We start from the raw sequence: 23,043 nt of genomic DNA on the forward strand, positions 1-23,043 counted from the left end.
TGGCAATGTATTTCCTTCACCCAAAAAAGCGTACTTTAGATGTTCCAGTAATGGTTTGAGTTCCAATTCCGAGCCTTACAAAATAGATGGTAAAAGTTTAGTTTGCAAAGGAGATAATTCAAAGGTTTTAACTGGATTTCTCTGAAATTGAGATGCCTCCGTATGAGAAACTATTTCGCGAATTGACTCTTTGACCATCATCTATTCCTTTAGTTTTTTCACAGTATGAAAATCTAAACTTTTGTAAAGAATAATTTGTAACTTATCTTCTTCATGATATTCAAAATGCAACTCAGATAAAGGCTCAATTATATCAACATTAGAAACATTCGTAATCGTGCTAGAATGGTTCATAGCCTCATAAACATTAAATTTCACCACTTCTCCATCAAACTGCATAGTGTGTATTCCACTCCGCACATCAATCTTTATTTGTGTAGTAACCAAAAATGGTCTCCCAAGTAGTATATCAGAAGGATTAGCCTAGTTGTCGTCCTCTATGTCAATGATGTAGAAATTTGCAAGAAAAATTAGTTCATGTACCTTGACAAGAACATCTTCTAGCACTCATTTTGTATACACTATAAACCTATCTACAAGATGAATGATTACACCCGTTTCTTTCAAAGGACCTGTGTTTAGTAGTTTATAAATAGAAAAAGGCACAACATTAATAGATGCACCTAAAAAAGTCATACCTACACTAACTATTTTGCAAGATATAGAAAACATACCTTGGTCCTTACACTTAGGTGGGATTTTATTTTGTAAAACAGCAAAGATGTTTTCTCTGACACTCACATTTGCATTACCCAAGATCTTCTTCTTACTTGTGCATAATTCTTTTAAGAATTTTGCATATCATGGAATTTGTTTAATCGCATCAAGAAGAAGAATGTTTATTTCTACCTTTAAAAAAATGACAAGGATATCCTTTTCTTCTCATTCCTTTTTATGTTGGATGAGTCTTTTAGGAAATGGAGGCGATACTGCAAACGACTTTTGAGGAGTCAAATCCATAGTGGACACTAGATCAGGCTTCTAGGTTGTGGGTACGATTTGTGTTAGGAGTTGACTCCAAAAATGTTCCACTTCAATTTCATAACACTTACATTTTGTCAAGGATTAGGTTCATTTTGAGATGGCAACTTACCTTGGGACTCCAAACGACTTATGGTGAGTGCAAGCTTGCTCACTTGTTTACCTATTTCTTGCAAATGTGTGTCAGTTTTCTGTTGAATTTTTTTTAGTACTATTGGCTAACCTTTCCACTATGGCTTCAAAAGATGATTTTGGATGTGGTAATTGATGATTCAGAAGTGGCCTTTTTTTGTATGGTTGATTGAATTGAGGATTCAACCTATAACTCAGGTTTGGATGATGTTTTCACCCCACATTATAGGTGTTGGAATGGGGATCATATCGCCTTTGGGGTGGTCCTGGCAGGTTTCCGGCATCATTCGTTTGTTCTGTCAAACCCTCGTATAAAATAAGACATGAGTCTATCAAGTGATTTGGCATAACACAAATTCCACACAACCGTGTTGGGCTTGTTTTATCTGTAAGCAAATTTTGAACAACAGTACTGAGCTTATAAATTTTATCTTCTAAAGATAGAGTACTTAATGCATGAACCCGTCTCATAGGTTCTGTAGATGGTCAAAATTGTTGAGAATTCACATCCATGATCGAAATTAACTTTCTTGCTCTTTGAGGCTTCATATTTACAAGTGCTCCTCCACTTGTAGTATCTATCATCTTTATTTCCATTAGGAGTAACCCCTCATAAAAATACTGCAAAAACGATTGTTCAATCAGGCCATGTTGTGGACAACTTGCACACAACTTTTTGTATTACTCTCAATAATCATAGAGCGATTCAGTCTCCTTTTGTTGAATTCCTACTATGTCTCTTCTTAATTTGGCTGCCCGGGCTATTGGAAATAATATGTCAAGAAATAAATGTGACATATTAGATCATGTATTAACTGAAACATGAGGTAAATAAAATAACCACTCTCTAGCAGAGTCAGCTAACAAGAAAGGAAAAACACGAAGTTTAATTTAATCTTCAGTCACTCCCTGAGGTTTCATGCTTATGCAAACCATGTGAAATTCTTAAGATGGGTATGCAGATTTTCATTTTGCAATCCGCGAAAGGTGGGCAATAGATGAATTAAGACTGATTTCAACTCAAATGGTGTTTTTTTTCCACCAGATAAGTTATACATAGTGGCTGTTATTCATCTAGTATTGCTACAAGTTGGCATCTAATTTGATCTGTCATTTCATCTGGTTCATTGAATGAGAAAATAAATTTGGTATAAGATCTTGTTTCAAACTCAGGTTGTGGTTGTTGACTGCGTTGAATAGCCTTTCTTCGCAATGTTTGAGCCAATTTCTCTATTTCTGGTTCAAATTCTAGAGTCTTCGATTCTAACCAGGTCATAAGAAAAACAAACAAAAATTAGAAAATAAAAATTCAATCCCCGGCAACGGCGAAAAAATTTGATGGGCGTCAAAATCACCAAATAAAAATTCCTACAACAAAATAACACTAAATAGCAGTATAAAGTAGTAGAATCAAATCCATAGGGATTGGTTATCTAATTTCACATTTTCTTGTGACCAGAATTATTGTCGCAGTAATACTCTTGCCCACGACTCGTGACGACCTTGTTGAAAAAAAAATAAATAAAGGGAGATGAAAATGTTTGGAAAGTAAATAAAGTGAAATTATGGCAATAAAAAATTATATTAATCAAAATAAAATAAAATAAGTAAAAGGAATTGAATTTAATAAGCAGTAATATAAAGTCTTAAACTTAGACTCAATGAATTCTAATTCTGTAATAATGATAAATTTGTTTGTGATCATTGTGGAAAATTTGTAACAGCCCATTTTCAATGAAATCGGAACAATGATTTCGGGACCACAAATCTGAGCCAGAAAGAAAATTTATTTAAATATTATTGCATGGTCCATATTATGATACGAATGTTATATGAAAATTTTGATAAGAAAATTTTACCAATTATGTGATTAATTATGAAAGGACCAAATTGCATAAAATGCAAAAGTTGAATTCTAGTAGCTATAAGTATCAAATAGCTATGAAATTCAAAACTTGAGGTCCTTATAAGGTAATTAAACCATTAAAGAAAAGTTAGTAGATATTTTTTATGATGCTTCCATGGAAAAATTGGAAAAAGGACAAGGACTAAATTGGAAATGAAAATAATTAAAAGATGATAAATTAAATAAATTTTAAATAAAATTTTAATATTATCATTTTATATAATATTCATCCCCAAATACATGGAAATGCTAGGAAAGAGAAAGCAAACTTTCTTGGCTTGAATAGGTATTTTTCCTTGTCTCGTTTTTAGTAATTTTTATATTTCTGATATTGAAATAGCTTAATCTATCTATTTTGGCGATTAATTTGAAAAGATATCAAAGTATAGAAATTTTTCCATGGATGAATATGCTGAAATTTTAAAATTTATGGTTGAAAATGAAAGGTTGTTGATAGATAAACAACTTTTACAAAGAGAATTTTCATGAAATTGTGATTGAGTGACTAAATTGAAAAATTGTAAAACCCATGGAAAAATTCTAACTTTTAAGAAATTCATGGGCTATTATTAATACATGTAAAAATTGGTTAGTCTTGGAATAAGGATTAAATTGCATGAATTTTATTTTACGAGCCTAGGGATGAAATTGGAATTTATGAAAAGTATAGAGGCAAAATGGTAACTTTGCCTAGGTTGTAAATTGAATCCAATTAAATACGAAATGTAATAAATTTATGATTAAGTTCATTTATATAAATCTGAATAACTCAAATTTGAAGCTAGATCGGGGAAAACAAAAAGTGCCGGATTAATAGACTTTTAAATACGAACAAGTGTCAAAGTAAGTTCGTGTAACTTTATTATGTGTATTAATATGTCTGAATCAAATGTTGTATTTGTGTGAATTGCATAAATTTTTAATTTATGAAATTAATTACATACCCAGTATTGCTCGATAAATGATAAGTTCCGTTTGAATAATGAAATGTGATGGATACAGTATTTTCTCGTATCGATTATAATCCTACATATGTTGCTGATAGAATATAGCTCGGACGAGCAATCCTGTTATAAGCTCTCTCGAGCATCCTGTTATATAGTTCCTGTGAGCATCTTGATCGGTAGTGATTCTGCATGTGTTGTACACTAACGTAGCTCTTTGTGAGCGTCCTGTTACATGATTCGATCTGTTGTGATCTAGCATATTATGCAGACACAAACCCAGTCCACGTGAGTGTCCTGATATAAACTCTTATGAGTTTATTGATATGGCTCGCCTGAACTCTCTGTTACCCTATCTGATGCTCCCTGATAATAACTCTTCTGAGTTACCTATAAAGCTCCATGAGCTCTCTGATTTAAAACTCTTATAATTTTCCTGTTTACCCCGGATAAGTGTCCTGTTACATGGCTTATTTCAGCATCCTGATAGGTAGCTCGAGAGTGTGCTCCCTAATTATGTGCCCTAATGGGTACCCCTGATTATGAATTGACGGTTTACAGATTTGTATACCTTATGTATACTACTTGAGTATCCATTGTTGTTTCAACAAATCAATGGATAAAACTCCTAAAATGAGAAATTATGAGATTAAAAGAATTATGTCTTTAATGTTTCTGAAATACCTGAAATTGTGAAACATGATGAGCTCATTCATGTTTATTTGATATACATGTGAATTATGTAACTAACTTGTTTAATTGAGTGTATGTGATTAGGCAAATTGCCAATTTGTTGGAAAACATGTTATTATTATGCTTATTTAATTGAATATGATTGGTAAGTTTAATTCCTGTTATACGAACTTACTAAGCATTTAGTGCTTACTAGGTTTTCTTTTCTTTGTTTTATAGTATTCGGAAGCTCATAAAGGTTGGAGATTGGTCGGAGTATCATCACACTATCCACCAGCTCGTTTTGGTATAAATAGTAAATTTATTTTGGTATGATGACATGTATAGGCTAACTTTGTCAATGTTGGAATGTAAATGGTTGATTGTAATCTAGCCATTGGAACGGCTAGAATGGTATGTTTTGGTATATAATTATGGCCATAACATGTTTGATGTGTTTTGAAATGGTTAAGTAGTAGATGAAATATGAATCAAATGGTAAATAAATCTGAGTTAGTATAAATGATACAAATTTACCTAAGAACATAAATGAAAATTTGGTAAGCTTAATCATTTGAATATACATTTTAATGTATCTTATACAATACTAGTATTTGCTTGATTTATATGACTTGAATTGGTTGGCAAATGTATGCAAATGTTGTTGTAGGTTGAAGATTAAATTTGGGTGAGAAATAAGATTAAGAAATGACCTTATTTTATCCACATAGGTAGACACACGAGCATGTGTCTAGACTGTGTGTGACACACGGCATGGCATGTGGGCATGTGGCTTGGCCATGTGTCCCCTGCATCTTAAATTTGAAAAACAAAATGCTCATAATTAGGCACACAAGCAGAGACATAGGCGTGTGTCTCAGTCGTTGTGGCACATGGCCTAGAACACGGGTGTGTGTCTTGGTCATGTGAATCCTACACCTAATTATTTTTTGAAAATTAAATTGACCACACAGTCTAGCACACGAGCGTGTGGCTGGTCGTGTGACCCAAGTCAAAGAGTTACATGGGTAATGACACAGGCTAGGACATAGCCGTGTGCCTCACATCGAATGCCTACACGGCCTGAGATATGGGCATCGGCATTTCAGTAGGTCTGTTTGGTTGTTGTGATTGAAGTGCCTTTTAGGCATATTGGTTCTATGAACAAATATCATAATGATCTAGCATGATTATGCATGTTTTAGGTACATTTTGAATGCTTGAATGTAAGTGCAAATGGCTTGTATATGTGATCATATTTTGGGTGGAAAGAATGGCTTGAAATTGGCCTACTTCTTGTCCACACGGCCTAAGTCACGGGCATGTGTCTCAATCATGTGTGACACATGGTCACGTGACCAGGCCGTGTGTACCCTGTAGGTTTTTAAAGGTTGAATTTTGAGAGTTACACGGCCTGGCACACAGGCGTGTGGGTTGGCCGTGTGAAACAAGTCAAAGAGTTGCACGGGCACGAACACGGGCTGAAACACAGCCATATGTCCCTACTTTGAATGCCCACACGACTTGAGACACGGGCGTGTGTCTTACCGTGTGACCCCTATAGTATGAATTTTTTTATCTTTTGCCATGAAGTTTTAAATGTTTTTGATTTAGTCCCGAATCATTTCTAAAGTGTTTCTAAGGCCTTGAGGGCTTGAAAAAGGGACGTTATACATGTGTTTGAATGGAATGTGATGTATTTTATAAATGATTGTAATTGAATGTTTTAAGTTAAAAGTTTTCGGTAATGCTCTGTGACCCTATTCTAGCGATGGATATAGGTTAAGGGTGTTACACCACCTACAACCATTATTTGTTATCAACCCTCAAAGTTTATATCCCTTACAATTTAGTCAATAATATCTAATTTATCAAATGGTTTAAGCTTGAATTGCTCATGATTTTATCAAAAATTACTCATGCATGAATCAAATTCCTGATATCTAATTTTTGTAAGGTTCTTCAATAATAATAATAACTTAATTAAACCTCACCAATTACATAATCTAAGGCATAGGCTAGTATTATCTAACATTCCTAAACAATTTCCTGGTAAAAATTCAAACTAAAACTCACCTTCTTCAAGCAAGCTAGTGGACAAGAATGGAGAAATGAATGGAAAATTGTTTCTTTCTTTCCTTGGTGTACGGTGGAAGAGAGTGAAGAAGAAAATCTTCTCTCTCCCACTTATCTTACATATATATACAAATTTTAGTCCTAGTATTTTTAATAATCGATTTAATTCAATCACACTCTCTAATTCAACCCCTCAATTCCTTACTCAACATTTAATTATTCTATTTTAATTATCTATTAACTTAATTAAATTAATTTGATCTAAAATTAAATTTTATGACATCATTAGAAATCAGACTGTTATAAATGATGCTTGAGGTATGGGCAGCTGATTTAAGATGTATTGTACATGATGAGGATGGCCTAGTACTCAAAGGTTTAGCACATCATGTTCCTAATTGTTGGGACACTACCTAGGCGGAGGCCTACGCAATGCAAATGGACCTTGAGCTTGGGCGGGACTCGAACTTTAGTGACACTATAATTTGATTCTCTCTTGGTAATTTCGAAATTTCTACATGTTGCATTGAATTTAACTCTCTTGGCCCCATTTGCCTATGTGTTTTAGAACTTTAATACTTTTAAACTTTCATTTTACCAGTAGGTAAGTTAATAAGGTTGCCAACATGATTAGTCGCATAGGCTTGTGTTAACTACACATGAAACTCGTTTCGGTGTGGATTATCCCACAAGTTTCATGATTTTCTCATTGCTGATTCTTTATGATGAATGAAATTGCTTTTTGTGACTTTTTATTTTTAAAAATAATCCCAAGCCTTAATTCAAAATAATAATAATAATAAACTCCAGCTAAATTTAAAAAAGTTAATCCCAAGCGTCCATCCCCTTACATTTGAATAATTTTGCAAGTCAAATAAAAACACCTCAAATACTGCAACTAATACTAAAAATTATACTAATTTGTTGTATATGCACCCATTAATAAAAATATAATTAAAACAAAAATTATTATATGTAATAATAAGGAGAAAAAATTACATTAAAACTTGAAAAATAATATTGTTAAAAAATAATCACCAACTCTAAAAGTTTAATTTTTATAAATCATGAAACATACATGAATGATCATTTTTAAAATATATAATTAAAAATAATAAAAATGTGTTGACAAATTAGAAAGCAACCTAAAAAGATTCAATGGGAAGCACATTGTCTAGACAGGTTAGAACCTGAACAATTCTCCACTATAAACCACAATCAGATAACAATTATAAAACAATGGAATCAATTGGTTTCGATTGCTTTATTCTGATTTATGTAATATGGCACCATTTCATAGATTACATCAAAATTTTGTTTGATTTGCACTATTTAAGAGACAATGAATGATGTCTTAACAGATAGATTATCAAGGGAACCAACGCGTGAAGAACCAGAATCGAACACCATCACATGCAAACCATTTACATTTGCATAAAAATATAAAAATTAAAGAACAAAAAAGTACGTTAACTATAAATAATATAAATATATAGACATATTCGAAAGAAAGCTTTACAGTCGACCTCCAATAATGATGCAAATAAACATAAACTTGAAGCTCTCCAAAAGCCATTGCTAGGAAAAAAAGGTACCAGCAAGAGCAGTCTAGGAGGAGATGCCTCTCTGTTACACATATTAACAACATACAGATTCTAAACTGACACCTAAATAACCTCTACAAATGTCAAAAATTTCATTGTAGAGATAACTGCAGACCGACTTAAAAGACCTACATAACCAAACAAAAGATACTTGACCTAAGAAATTACAATAAGATTACATGATAGTAGCTGTAATTTTTTTTTTTTTTTAAGACTCAGATAGTTCCCTAATGGCTTCCCAATCAATTTCCACTGAAGGGTACTTTTCCAAACCGAAAATTTCGTTGTCATCCCACTTTGAATCAGAGAAATCGAAGAAAGTGATATCAGATTCTGGTGAAGAAGATCCTGCCAATGACTCATCGGATAAATCCGGGGATGAGGGTGAGGATGATGATGATGACAGCGAGTTCATCTCAACTTTAGGACTAGCAAATCTTGGAGACTGATCAAACTCCTCACGCTTCACAGGGTAATCAAACTCAACCTTGGGATTTGAATCGGGAACAGAACAGGCCTTTCCTGAATTCTCTTGTTTCTGCAAGCTCTGGCAGATAGCTTGTAGCTTTGCATCAACTGCATAATGGAGGGGCTTGTAGTCACCAAATTCTCCAGAAATATGAGCTCCTTGGTGCTTGAGGTGGGGGAAGTTGAGCCTGGCAAACTCTCCTCTAAGCTTATAGGCAGCCTTGTCATAAGCCAAAGCTGCTTCTTCTGCTGTATCGAAAGTGCCAAGCCAAAGGCGAGTTCGGTTCTTGGGGAGTCTGATTTCAGCTACCCATTTGCCCCAGTGCCTCTGTCTCACCCCTCTGTACAGCTTGGTAGGCTTTGGAGGGGTGGAAGACACATGTTTCATGGGTACAGCTTTTGGGGAAAGAAAGTTGAACCTTTGGTTTTTTAGGGATGCGGTCGTAGACTTAGAAGCAACCTCCTGCTGCTGCTGTTGCTGTTGCTGTTGATAGATTTGAGCTTGGATTTGGAGGATTTGAGAAGGGGTGAGTTGGTTTAGCCCAATTGAACCTGTTTGCTCAAAACCCATCAAGTTTTGATAGTTACAGAACCCTTGTTCTGAGCACAAATGGGTTCTCCATGGGGAGCAAAATTCAGGATACAGGTTAGACTGTGAATAAGAAGAAGAAGAAGATAAAGGAGAGGTAGATGAAGCACTTTTCATAAAAGGTTCAAGCGCTTTCATCAACTCCGCACTAAAAGGATCTGAGAAAACTGAACTGTTGCTATTGCTATTATACATATCTATAGCTGCTGCCATATTCAATAACTAGGTAAAAAACCTGTATCTGAACCAAAACAAAAGAACAGGTACTAGTTTGATTAATAAAAAACAACCTTGAGGGACCAAAAATAAACCCTCTTAGCTGATGATAATAAATAATAAAAAACAAAACAAAAAACAAAAATCTGGATCTCTATTCTGGGATCACCTGGCTTTCAGAAAAACCAAAAACACCTGCTATGATAGTTTAGGTTTGTTCTTGACAGAAACTTTTTCGGCTTGAAAGACAGACGATTACAGAAAGGGATTCAGAGAAGCGGGGAGTTACAGAAAAGGGGGGGATTAAGAAGAAATCTGAAAATGCTCGAACAGTGTTGAAAATTCTGAAAACTCTCAATTTTTTATTTTATTTTCTGGAGTGGCCTCACCTTGGTGTTTTACTCTCATGCATTTCCGGGGTCACCTTATCTCTATTTATATAACCCTCTACCCATGTGCTTCTCTCTCAAATCCCTTTAGATTTTTTAATTAATTAATTAAATTAATTTATCACCTTCCTTCTCGTCAACTTTCAAGGATGCCTAATAATGCCTTTATTCGGTGGGGACGAAGGAAGTTACTGGCCTCCAATGGGGGTTCGCCATTTACTTGAAACGTTAACCGGCAGGTGTCAGCCGGCGAAGGGTAATTTTATACGTGTCTTACCGTGATTGGTGAAAATTTGGTTGACTATGCTGGGGTTAGCCTTTTACAGTTTAATGCATCTTTTTTTGTCCTGTTGTGTTTGATTGGCGGCAAAGGCTGACCTGCCTGATGGAATTTCATATTCATAAAGCAAAATAGGTGCCTTTTGTGGTCCGCACCTTTTAGATGCTCTGAAACGGTGGCTACACCGTCTCTAATTTTTTTTTTACAAGTTTTCTATACAATATTAGGTGCGATCAAGTGACACAAAATAAATTTACACAAAAAGAAAACACAATTTAAAATAGTATGAAATATATGTCCAATGAGAATTTCAAATCACAGTTTTATATATGTAAAAATAAATTATTATAAGTTTTATAATATGAAGTTAGTAATTTTATTATGGTATAATGAAAATTTTAATTTTAATGTTTATATTTTTGTCATTTTGATTATCATTTATTTTTTGAATTAAATTTAGTTTTTAATCTTTTAAAAGAGTTGAATGTGATCATTAATCTTTTAAAAATACTCAAATTATTATTTTTTAACTAAAATATTGACTAAAATGTTATATTTTTAGACATAACTTGTATAGCAATCCACGTATATTTTATACTAATTTTTAAATTATTATGAACATTTTTTTAGAATTTTGAGTTATTTTATTATATATTTTTTAGTTTTTATAATTATTAAATTATTTGTTACCGTTACATATGCACAAATAGTATTATGTAATCATAAAGCATATTTAGACTCTTTTGTAGGTTACTATACCAACATGGTTAAAAATTAATGTATTAATCAATATTTCTTTTAAAGAAAGCGATTTGACTACCTTTTTAAGTCTTAAGGGCCAAATTTAGTTAAAAGAAAAGAATAAAGGCTAAATTGATAAAAAATATAAACCTTAAGAACTAAATTTATTTTTACTTTTTATATATTTTACAATGTTTAGTGGGAACTGAGATAATTATAGTTTTATTTTCATATTATAATATCAATGTTTTCATATTTGTATAAAATTGTTAACAATATTAATGAAAATCCATTTAAGTGATTATTTAATCTCTTAAAATATAATTAGATTATGATACATTTATAATGTTAGTAAAAACAATTATATAATATATTAATTTAAAATTTACATAAAATTAAATATTGACTTTGCTTGAAATGGTAAAGTGGAGGAGTGAATATTAAGATGATATGAATTTGAATTTTGATGCATGTATATATTTTTATAGATCTATCAAAATAAAGACAAAGTATCCAAAATAAATATTTCCATTCTTGAAAAAGTAATTTTCTTTTAATAAATTCATAATTGAGTTGATTTTCGGTTTATAGTGAAATAAAGGATGTGGACGAAAAAATTTGCATAATAATATAAAATGTAAATAATAATAATAATAATAATAATAATAATAATAATAATAATAATAATATTTTAGTTAAAGTGATAGAGTTGAAGTTTTATAAATGTGTTGTATGGATTCAGACCTATCTAAATGTAAAATATTTTGTTAGTTTTATTAAAAAAAAGTAAAAACACTCTTATATTAATATAAATTATTTTAAATATGAAAAGATATTTTATAATTTTCTAATTAAATTTGTAAGACTAATTCAATTAAGAATTTTTAAATATATTATGAATTAATAGATAGAAGAACTAAAGCAATAAAATTTATTTATTTAAAACACATACTTCTCGTATTTGAACTCATATTCTAACTCTATTATTACGAGATAAAATAATGATAAGAAAGGAAATGAAAATTAAAAGTCACCTCATCTATTGAGCTTAAAACATATAATCGTGATGGTACTGAAGTAAATCCATGATAATTGTCATTCACATAATAAGATTATTAGAAAATTAATTAGGTAATAATTCAATTTATAAACCCATAATGTTAGTAGCACTGGTGCAGTGACTTCTTTATTTGTCTTGAACTGAATTCCCACTAGAACTTTCAAGTGTCAATGCCATTTTGACCTTGATTACATCTCCACCAATGGCTTTAAGCCAAATTTTATTATTAATGTAACTTTTAATGATGTATAGGACAGTTTGCGGAGAAAATGAAGTGATGACAAAGTTTAAAGTTTGATGACATATATTATTATTTTTCAATATAAGGCCAGAATCACCTCCAAAATCTAGTATGGTTACCAAGCAAAAAAAAAAAAAAATCCTTTTATACGAGATTATCTTGGCAAATAAATTTATTATTTTTGGTAATTTGCTCTCGATATGAGAAGGATATATTCTTATAATTATAAAATATAGTACGAAATTTAATATTTATACTATTAATAAAATCTCTAATTAAATAGATGTTACGAGTTAATTGACTACCAATTTAGTTAAGATATAATTAATATACCTTTTTATTAAATGATTATTATTTTTTTTGTCTTCTTATATTTTTATATAGTTTTAAATAAAACAATTAAAATTAACATGTCTATGTTATGAATACTATTAAATATGAATGTTCAACCTTTCCCTTTCATTTTCCTTAATTCTTCACATTTAATCTCCTTGCAACTCATTTCCTATTTATGTATTAGAGAATGAAGAGTCTAATCTCCTATATATATATATATATATATACGAGTATACTACTTGTAATGTGGATGAAAAGAAGAGAAATGCAATAGAAATCCCCTTATACTCGTCTATTATTCTTGTGTTCTTTACATTATTATTTTTATAACACGTTATCAGTGCGATTTTATTCAAAAGTGATAAGTCCTTAGTTTATGTCAAAATTTTGTTGGGCTCCAAGTATTGAAATTTAATTTTTTGATTAAAATATCATAAGTGGCTACTTGAGATTTGCTTGGGGTTGATCATTTTCTCTTCATTGCAAAGAATGCTCATAGTCTCTACTTCTCATCCACAATTACCTAAGCAAGTCTAATCATTTTTTTTAAAAAAAAATTATTTTGATTTCTATTAAGAAATTCAATTTATATATTTCTCTATTTGCATATCTATGAATTTATAAATTCCTTCTCGAGTTTAATTGTTGAGCTTTCTATGTGGAGATATATATATATATTTGTTCTTTTTTTAATAGAATTTGTTGGTTTAGTTTTAATTTTGATTAAATTATATGATTGTTCTTATATCTTCTTATCTATTGTAAATGTGTATTATATGCAATGATTAGTTCGGAGTTCAGATCTATACATGCTTCAAAACTGTATAATGATATTAATCATGAATTTTGTAAAAAACATGTAAAAGATTCTTTAAAATTATGGATTAGTTTTTGAAAGAAAATTATGATAATGAAAAAAATGTCTCATTAGATCTACTTCATTCCCTAAGGTGAATGTAGCATTACATAATCAATCTTAAAAGGATAAAGTTATAACAATGATTGTGAGCATGGTCTTTTATGGACTAGTATGAGTATAATAATCACTATTACTATAGTGATTATAATAATTCTTTTTCTTTTATAGAGTGAAATGATAATTTAAAAGAAAAAGAGAACAATTAAAGTTTTCCAAATAGCCCTTCAAACAAAATGAAAATATTTATATGATACTCAAAGATCATTTGACACTTGCATATTGGTTGAATATTTTTCCAATGTTTGATTAAAAAGAAAAGCGAACAATATATAGACACATCACAATGATATTGAAGTAAATTTGCAAACAATGATGACTTTAACAAATTATATTGTTTATTCATTCCTAGAAGTGAATAGAACTTATTGTTGTTATTGGCAAATAGATAAGTGGAAGATTGATAGTCCAACATGTTGCTAAATGTTTATTCCTAAAACAAAATAATCAATGGTTTATACTAATTAATCATTCTTTGAAGAGGATAATATCTTATAATCTTATTGGCAAAGATTATGAGATGAGTTTACAATATTTTTCGAATTATTTCTTTTTGTAACGTCTCAAATTTTATTAGGTTTTGATTGTTAAATTCTGCCAAGAAATTTGATTTGGTATGGTGGTTGAGTGCCTTGAATGTCTGCTTTAGGTCCTGAGTTTGATTCCCTTGTTTTGAATTTTTCCTATTAATTTTGAATTATGTCCAACCTGAGTCTTAGGACTTATCTTTTGATATCATGATTTGTTGATAAGGATGAGTCTACTAGTTCAATGCTAAGGCTTCACCTTACTCCTAAGTCTTGTATTTGAATCTTGTTGTGCGTGGGTTAGGATTTTAGTAGAATCTCTATTTTATTTTTTTTATTTTAAATTTATCACATCCCTAAAATCACTCCCCCTTTTTACCATCCAACTTTTCCCACTCCCCCTTTTCACGTTTCTTCTCTTTTGTTTCTCCCCCATTTTTGTCACATTCTTTTTCTATCTATCTTTCTTTTGTTTTGTTTCCTATTGTTTTCCATTGAGTGTGTGAATTTTGGATGGGCTAGTATGGGTAAAAAAATTATGATAATGAAAAAAAGGTCTCATTAGATCTACCTTTTTACCTCTTGATTCTTCATTTGCGATCGTAAATCTAAGTAAGGGTAAGTAACGTCAATTTATTTTTTGATTTAAGGTTTAATTCGTTCTTTGAGCAAGGTGAGTTGTTAGTGTTTATTCTCATTTTTTTCATTATGTTAATCATTCTTTTGGTCTTTGATTAGGCGAAGGGTGTGGAATTCGAGATCCATCGGTGGAGTAGTCACTGTTTCTACACTGTTATTCTGTGAAATCGGTACTTGTATGTTAATTTTAGGGACTAATTTCTTTTGGAAAAGAGGGTGTATTTAAGTGAAGTTTTGGGTTAAGTCGTGTTTGTTAATTGATGCAATTTGATACCATATGTAGGTTTCAGAGTGCACTATTGTGTGGTTGCTTAGAACTATCAATAGGTGTACAAATCTAACCCAAAAACTCGACTAGAACTCAAAAAAACCCAAAAATAGAGGTTGTTTTCAAAACTACTTTGTGTCACACGGCCGTCTGGCTGACAGTGTGACAGGCCATGTGCACCACATAGGCGTATGGTTGTCCATGTGCCAGACCATATGGAGTACACGGGCGTGTGCGATTACACGGTCTGAACAAATAGACCGTGTGTGTAACACCCCTAACTCGTATCGGTTGCCGAACTAGGGTTAAAGGCATTACTGGACAAAATCGAAACATAAACATCCATTTCATAAACATCGAAACATTAAAGATCAATCATCAATATAGAGTCCCTTATATAGGTCATCGAGACCTTAAACATGTATTAGAAAGGGGTCGGGACTAAACCAAACACATACAAAATTTCTTCAAAATTTAAACATTTTTCAAACAAGTACAGGTCACACGCCTGTGTGAACAAGCTGTGTGCCTTACACGATATTAAACACGAATGGTATATTTCTTTCGGAATTCAGCTTGAAAGAAATCTCAAGTAACCCGTTCACTCTGAACCACAGATGTCAAAGTCTTCCACCAATGGTACGCCATATCTCTCAGAAGGGAAACAACACATTTTATGCATTCTTCAAGATTTAATGATAATTCGTTAAACACTCTTATCGTGTACTCTACCAAAACTCAACTTTTTCAGCATCATCACTAGTTGTAGCTCGGAACTCTTCAGCCCCATATTTTCTAATCTTATCGACTGGTGGTCTACTTAACTGAACCTAATTCACTGGTGGCATAACAGGAGTTTGAGGAGAATTAATCGGGGGTGGAGGTTATTGTACAGCCGGAATGGTTCTAATATATTGGCTAAACCAATCATTCATCATCTGATAGAAGGCTTGTCTAGCCTCACCATCACGACTACCCGTAACCGGTCTAGAATCAGATGGTGCTGTCCCTTGTGCGGGGCAGGCGCATTGCTTTCAATATCATCCGCTACGGCTCTTTCGGGATCTATTTGCTATATAAAAGCACATTTCATTTTCAGGATTCATCACACTATCGTAATTAAAAAATATGGCATGTATAGCTAGACTCACATACACTATGGCAATCCTAGAACTGACTAAATCATAGCTCTGATACCAATAAAATGTAACACCCCTAACTCGTATCCGTTGCCGAACTAGGGTTAAAGGCATTACCGGACAAAATCGAAACATAAACATCCATTTCATAAACATCGAAACATTAAAGATCAATTATCAATATAAGGTCCCTTATATAGGACATCGAGACCTTAAACATGTATTAGAAAGGGGTCGAAACTAAATCGAATACATACAAAATTTCTCCAAAATTTAAATATTTTTCAAACAAGTACAGGTCACACACCCGTGTGAATAGGCCGTGTGCCTTACACGGCATTAGACACGCTTATGTGTCTAGGCCGTGACAAAACAGGGCATACTTATTGACTTGCTCACACGACCACAAGACACGCCCGTGTGCTTTGACCGTGGTCAAATCTGATTTGGGCCACACGGCTAGCCACACACCCGTGTGCCTTGGCCATGCTCGAGCTTGACTTACAATTGTAGGGTACCTTAGGGGACACACGGCTGTGCAATATAGCTGTGTGTTGCACACGACTGAGACACACGCCCGTGTCCCTGCTTGTATGGACAAAAATAGGCCATTTGAATAGCCAACTTCCCACCCTAATTGGGTCAAACCTACAAGTACCAAACCAAGCATATTTACACAACAATTCAGCCAATTTCTATACCAAACCATACAACATTCATGCAATAACATTATCAACCATATACATGCTTATAAACTCAACTCAATTGTGCCAAAACATAAGACCAAATCATATCAAAACGTATGGTCTCATAATCTCTAAACTCATGACCGAATCTCATACCAAAACTTGCCAAACTTACCATTTCTCTTAGCCATTCATGAACACATCAAATAGATCATTTTGCATCACATTACATATACCAAAATCAAAACATAAACATAACCATATCAAATCATATCACATGGCTAAATATAAACATTACAAAACCTATCCAAAGTACTTCTAGCCTATACATGCCATACTTTACTATATACATTTTCAAAAGGTACCAAAATGAGATTCGATAGTGTGGTGACGATCCTTGACGATCCCCGAGCTCATAGTAGCTTCGATATCTATAAAACAATGCAAACACACACACATACACACATACAAAGTAAGCTATCAAAATCTTAGTAAGTTCGTCCCAAAATCAACAACAGTATATAAAATATGAAACAATAACACAAAAGTACTTATAAATTCTCTACTCATCTATCAATTTCATGCCAACATCATCCATATATTTACACTAATTAAATAAACTTTATATGCATAATACCATCTACCACATACGTATTAAACTTACTTGAACATTTCTGTATTCATTTATTTTCATTTTCATCTCTTGTTCGGATATTTTAAGACTTTCCGAAGATTACCAATGCTTTAAACATCTGCACACTTAGTGCTTTAAAGATTAGCCGAAGCTATAATAATTCCACACACTTAGTGCTTTCTCAATTAACCAAAGTTATCTCGATATCGCACACTTAGTGCCTCATATAGCCGACGCTAGTTTAAATCACATACTTAGTGCCAAATACCATTGATTAAAATCATCGTATTCATCCAAACTAAATGTATATACAATCTATGTAACACCCCAAACCCGGCCCAGACGTTATGGCCTAATTCGACGTGCCACATTAAAATTTAAAATCCATGTTTCATTTTTAGTGTTTTAAAAACTGACTTTTGTTAAGCTAACAAAGTGAATGGAAGCTGGGCACCAGCTAGGTATCCATAACAGAGGAGGTGAGCCATGAAGGCTGCTTAAGTACCAAGCTCTTCGATTGGATCCAATCCTAGACATGCCCACAACCATTGCCACACTTGGTTATAACGAGTTGAAATTTATTTGAGTGGATATCTTTGATAAACCAATTAATCGTGATGTTGTGTTATTTGAAAACGAGTATCGTTTTGAAAACGCGCCCTAAGTTTAGCCCATTTGAATTATTATCAACCAGTTTAAAGTTACTAAAATAAAATAATCCCAGAAAAGAGAAAAAAATAAAGTTAAAATGGCCTTATTACAACCCAAAAATAAATAATAAATAAGGTAAACTTAAGAAAACCAATCACTTATTTCAAAAGCGCAAAAGCGATCACCGTGGCCATTCTGAATCCCCTCCGGCTCCAGGCCCCCACATCAAGGCTCACCTGCAAGGTTAAGAAAGGGGGTGAGTTTGGAAACTCAGTGTGTAAAGTATCCCAACCAGAGCCCAAATCAGTCCAAGCTTTACTGGGCCTAAGCCCTATTCAGAATTTAGTGTTAACTAGGTCTTAGCCCATATCAATATTAATCTGGGCCATAGCCCCTTACAGTAACAGAGTATACTGGGCCTAGCCTATATAGGTATCAATCTGGGCCGTAGCCTTATTACAAGTCGAGATATATTAGGCCTTGCCCATATTAACACAGTTGGGCCCATTTCAATACAGTCTCATATGATTAATGCATGATGTACCCATCCAACCCTGCACTTGCCTCCGTCCATCCCTACACTTCCTGTGGGGAATAAATCACCCACGCCATCCCTACACTTACAATTGTTAGCACCGGTTCATGCACTAACTATAATCCGACAGAAAGTCGCTTATATCAGAATATGTGGCACAGCCACCAGAACGGGTTCTTCCTCCATAAAAAAACCCAACCTCATGCAACAGATATACATGTCATGGCATACAACAAACATAATCAGAATATCATGCATTTCGGTCAAAATTAACTCTAGGGGTATAACGGTCATTTTGCACCTAGGGGTAAAACTGTAAATTTTCTACTTTTAAAGGTATTTCAGTAATTTATCTATTTTAGGGTTTTTCATGCATATTCCTACCTTTCATGTACTAACAGAATCACTTACCGAGGGTTCTTACCGAATTGGGCCCGTTGGCCCATTATTCCAATTTTGGCTCATTAAGCCCAAAAATATCGAGGGCACAGAAATCATGCACTTTGCAGTCCAAACATTGCAGCTTACTAAAAAAATTAATCAATTTACCTCACGAGCATTCGCACACTCGCAAATCTACAAAATACCGATTTTTCAGAATTTCAGCTTTTACCGATCTAGGCTAAGAAAGGGTGACAGTTACACACCTGTTTACGACGAAATGCTGACGAGTTCCACACACGAACTACCTACAATCAATTACTAATACGTTAACTATGAATCCATAGCAACTTATCTGCAAAACTCCTTACCAAAAATCGACCATTAACACTTTAGGCACTAGTGTTCTTACCTTTGCCGAAATATGAACTAGATCCAGATTCAATCGTTCCAATTATCCAAGCCTTTGATCAGTTGCCTTTAATCCACACTATAGGAAAACAAATCAAATATCACCACTAAACCCTTTGAGTACAATCAACAGGCACCCTTTGCATATAGGGGTTTTTCGGCTTTTACCTTAATTCATGAATAACGAAAGAAAGATTCGAGCGTTTACCTATATCGTTATGACACTACTCCCAATCGATTGTAGATCCAACCACCGCACAAGAAGGGAAAATACTCAACCAAGGGTTCAGCCTTTGCAGTACCTCAAAATAGTAAGATTTCGGTTTTGGAAGAAAAGATACGAGGTTTGGCTTCAATGGAAATTCGACTAACCAGTTTTGTTGAGGATTTATGAGAGAAAAGAAGAAGAAGAATATGAAGGATTTAGGTTCGGCAAAGAGATAGAATGAAAATCGGCAAGAGGAGAAAGAAAAGAGAAGAAGGGAAGAGATGAGAGAAGGAAAGAAAATAGAAAATGAGAGAATTGTTCAGCTTTTGGGAAAAATAGAAAAGAATATGAGCAAAAGAAATAAGATAAGATTAGAATAAAATAAAATCCTTTTCCAATTTTAATTCCTTCCTTGTCTCCTTACTTCATGGCCAAATTCAAAGTTTGAATTTAATTCAAACTCCCCACTTGCCGAAAGCAGATCCACCGCCACCGACTCCTCCCGGTGTCAGTAGCGTTTCAATACCAGACGGTCCCTCGTGCGTGCATACAAAGAAAAAAAATACCTTTTGCGCATAACACTGTTTGAACCTAGGACCTCCAGTTGCCCAAAGACGTCATTGGCCTTGGGGACGCGCATTTGTTTTCAAAATATACCGTCACATTTTATCTTAAAGGTTACTCTTTGAAGTCCCGTTCATTTTAAAAATATAATATTAAAACATACCTTCACTTGGACTCAAACCTGCACCTTGTGAAACTCCTAGCACCCTACTGCCACTGCGCCATAAGCTCTTTTTATGTTAAATTATACTCGTAACTCCTCTTAACCCTTATTCTAGCCACGATCTGCATATTAAAAAAAACACCCAAATTGACGCTGCGTCTTGAACCAGCACCTCTTCCGCCCTCCTAGCATACTTGGCCACTAGGCTAGATGCTTGCTTCTGACATAAATTAGCCTGAGCAATTAATAAGGCCTACCTGCAACAACCCTTGGTTTTTCTAAAATAAAAACCCACATTTGCGCACGCAAGGGATCGAACCCCTACTCCCTTCCTACTGCTTAACACGCCTAACCATTAAGCCGGACTCCTCCTCATGTCCAATTTTAGCCCAACTTATTAATAAACGTTAATGCCTAGATCCCCTAAAGAAACAAAAATAATAATTTTTGCTAGAGCCTTGGACCGAATTTTTCCCACACTTTAAATACTTCTAAATTTATTTAAAAACTAAAATAATAAAAATAATAACCATAATAATGAAAATTTCAAATACGATAATATATATATATTCCTAATAATAATAATTATAATTTCCATAAATCAATAAAATAGATACAAGAAAATTTTCTAATAATAATTTAATTTAAACACTAAATTAACAACAACAATTTTATAAATATATTTGTATCTAATGATTATAATGATAATAATTTTCATAAAAATTAAAATATTAGCAATAACATAAATATTTTATCAATATATATATATTTAAACACTAGTAATATTTAAAACTTCTCAATATTCAGGTTTTCTTCTATCCGAATCCCAGACTCAAAGTCCAACTCTTCTAGGCCCAATTTTTGGGGCGTTACAATCTATGTATAAACAAAGCATCAAAACATACTTATAACATCATGTTTTATGTACGAACTTACCTCATACATGGAATTGTCGACTCGGATTGTATACTCTATAACCTTCGACTTCCCTCGGTCTAAATCCGAATTCCTCTTTTCTTGATCTATATGTATTCAAAATTAACCCTTTTATTCACAAAATAATTCAAATCAATCCATAAACATTCATTTAGGGCATTTCACAATTTAACCCTCACATTTTCACATTTTGACACTTTAGTCCCTAATTCACAAAATTACAAAATACACATAGTTTGCTTGTACACAAGCTTAGCCGAATTTTTCATAGCTCTCATATAATTCACTTCATTTCATTTATTTCACATTTTAGTCCCTCAAAATAACATTTTTACAATTTAGCCCATTTTACTCAAAATTATAAAAAATCCAAAGACAAAACATATAAACCCAACATCAAACTTTCATATTTCATCAATTAACAACATAAAGCTCATGAATTCATCCATGGCACATTTCAAAATCATCAAAAAAATTATAAATTGAGACATGGGCTCGATAGTATTCGAAGCAACGATTACAAAAACGTAGAAATTATCAAAAACGGATCAAAAACCATACCTTAATCACAATCACAAGTGCCGAAACCCTAAAAGCTTTTATTCTTTTTTTTTCTTTTCTAATTTCGGCTATGAACACATAAAATAGATTTGTTTTCTATTTTTTTTCATATAATTAACTTAATAGGCTAAATACCAATTTTGCCCTTTTATTAAACCATATATGAATTATAACATAATACCCATTTCAGTCATTTTATTCATTAAATGGTTAAATAACCTCATAAGGATCTCACAATCATAAAGCCAAGTCAAATAGGCACTTTTAACAAGTAGCAGACAACTTTTACATTTTACGCGATTAGATCCTTTTTCAAAATTAAGCACACAAACATTTAAATTTTCATACGAAACTTTCACACATACTAATTCACACAACATAAGCACGAAAAATAATATTTAACTAATTTTTGACTCGGATATGTTGTCCTGAAACCACTATTCCTACTAGGATCTAAACCGGACTATTACAATTCTCCCCCTTGGGCATTTTCGTCCCCGAAAATCTTACTGTTAAACAAATTCAGATATTGTCGTCTCATAGCATCTTATTCAATACCATGTCGACAACACATCACTTTTAGTAACGAAATTTTCTTATTTCGCAGTTCTTTAACCTCGCGAGCTAAAATACGGATCGGCTTTTCTTCGTAAGTTATATCAGATTGAATTTCAATCTCAGATGGAGAAATCACATGCGACAGATCAGATCTGTATCGTCGAAGATCGATACGTGAAACACATCATGAATCTTTTCTAACTCTGGTCGTAACAAAAATTTATATGCTACCGATCCAATAGGCTCAGTAATCTCATACGGTCCAATAAACCTCAAACTTAATTTACCTTTTCGAACAAATCGAAGCACTTTCTTCCACGGAGATACTTTTAAAAACACTTTGTTGCAAACCTCAAACTCAATGTCTTTTCTTTTCAAATCTGCATAAGATTTCTGACAATTAGAAGCTGTTTTTAGACTATCTCGAATCACTTTCACTTTTTGTTTAGTTTCTTTTATCAAATCAATCCCATGAATCTTATTTTCGCTAAGCTCCGTCCAATACAAAGGT

General features: G+C 32.9%; 1 protein-coding gene across 1 annotated transcript; it reads right to left on the bottom strand.

The window, feature by feature from the left end:
- Positions 1-8,240: 8,240 nt before the first annotated feature.
- On the bottom strand, positions 8,241-10,079 carry LOC108470719 (ethylene-responsive transcription factor ERF060-like). The gene has a single exon (XM_017772154.2). The coding sequence runs from the start codon at positions 9,643-9,645 to the stop codon at positions 8,584-8,586; it is 1,062 nt and encodes a 353-aa protein (XP_017627643.1). The 5' UTR covers positions 9,646-10,079; the 3' UTR covers positions 8,241-8,583.
- Between the last annotated feature and the right edge of the window lie 12,964 nt (positions 10,080-23,043).

This window comes from Gossypium arboreum, chromosome 11 (genome assembly GCF_025698485.1).
Source record: "Gossypium arboreum isolate Shixiya-1 chromosome 11, ASM2569848v2, whole genome shotgun sequence".
NCBI lineage: Eukaryota > Viridiplantae > Streptophyta > Magnoliopsida > Malvales > Malvaceae > Gossypium > Gossypium arboreum.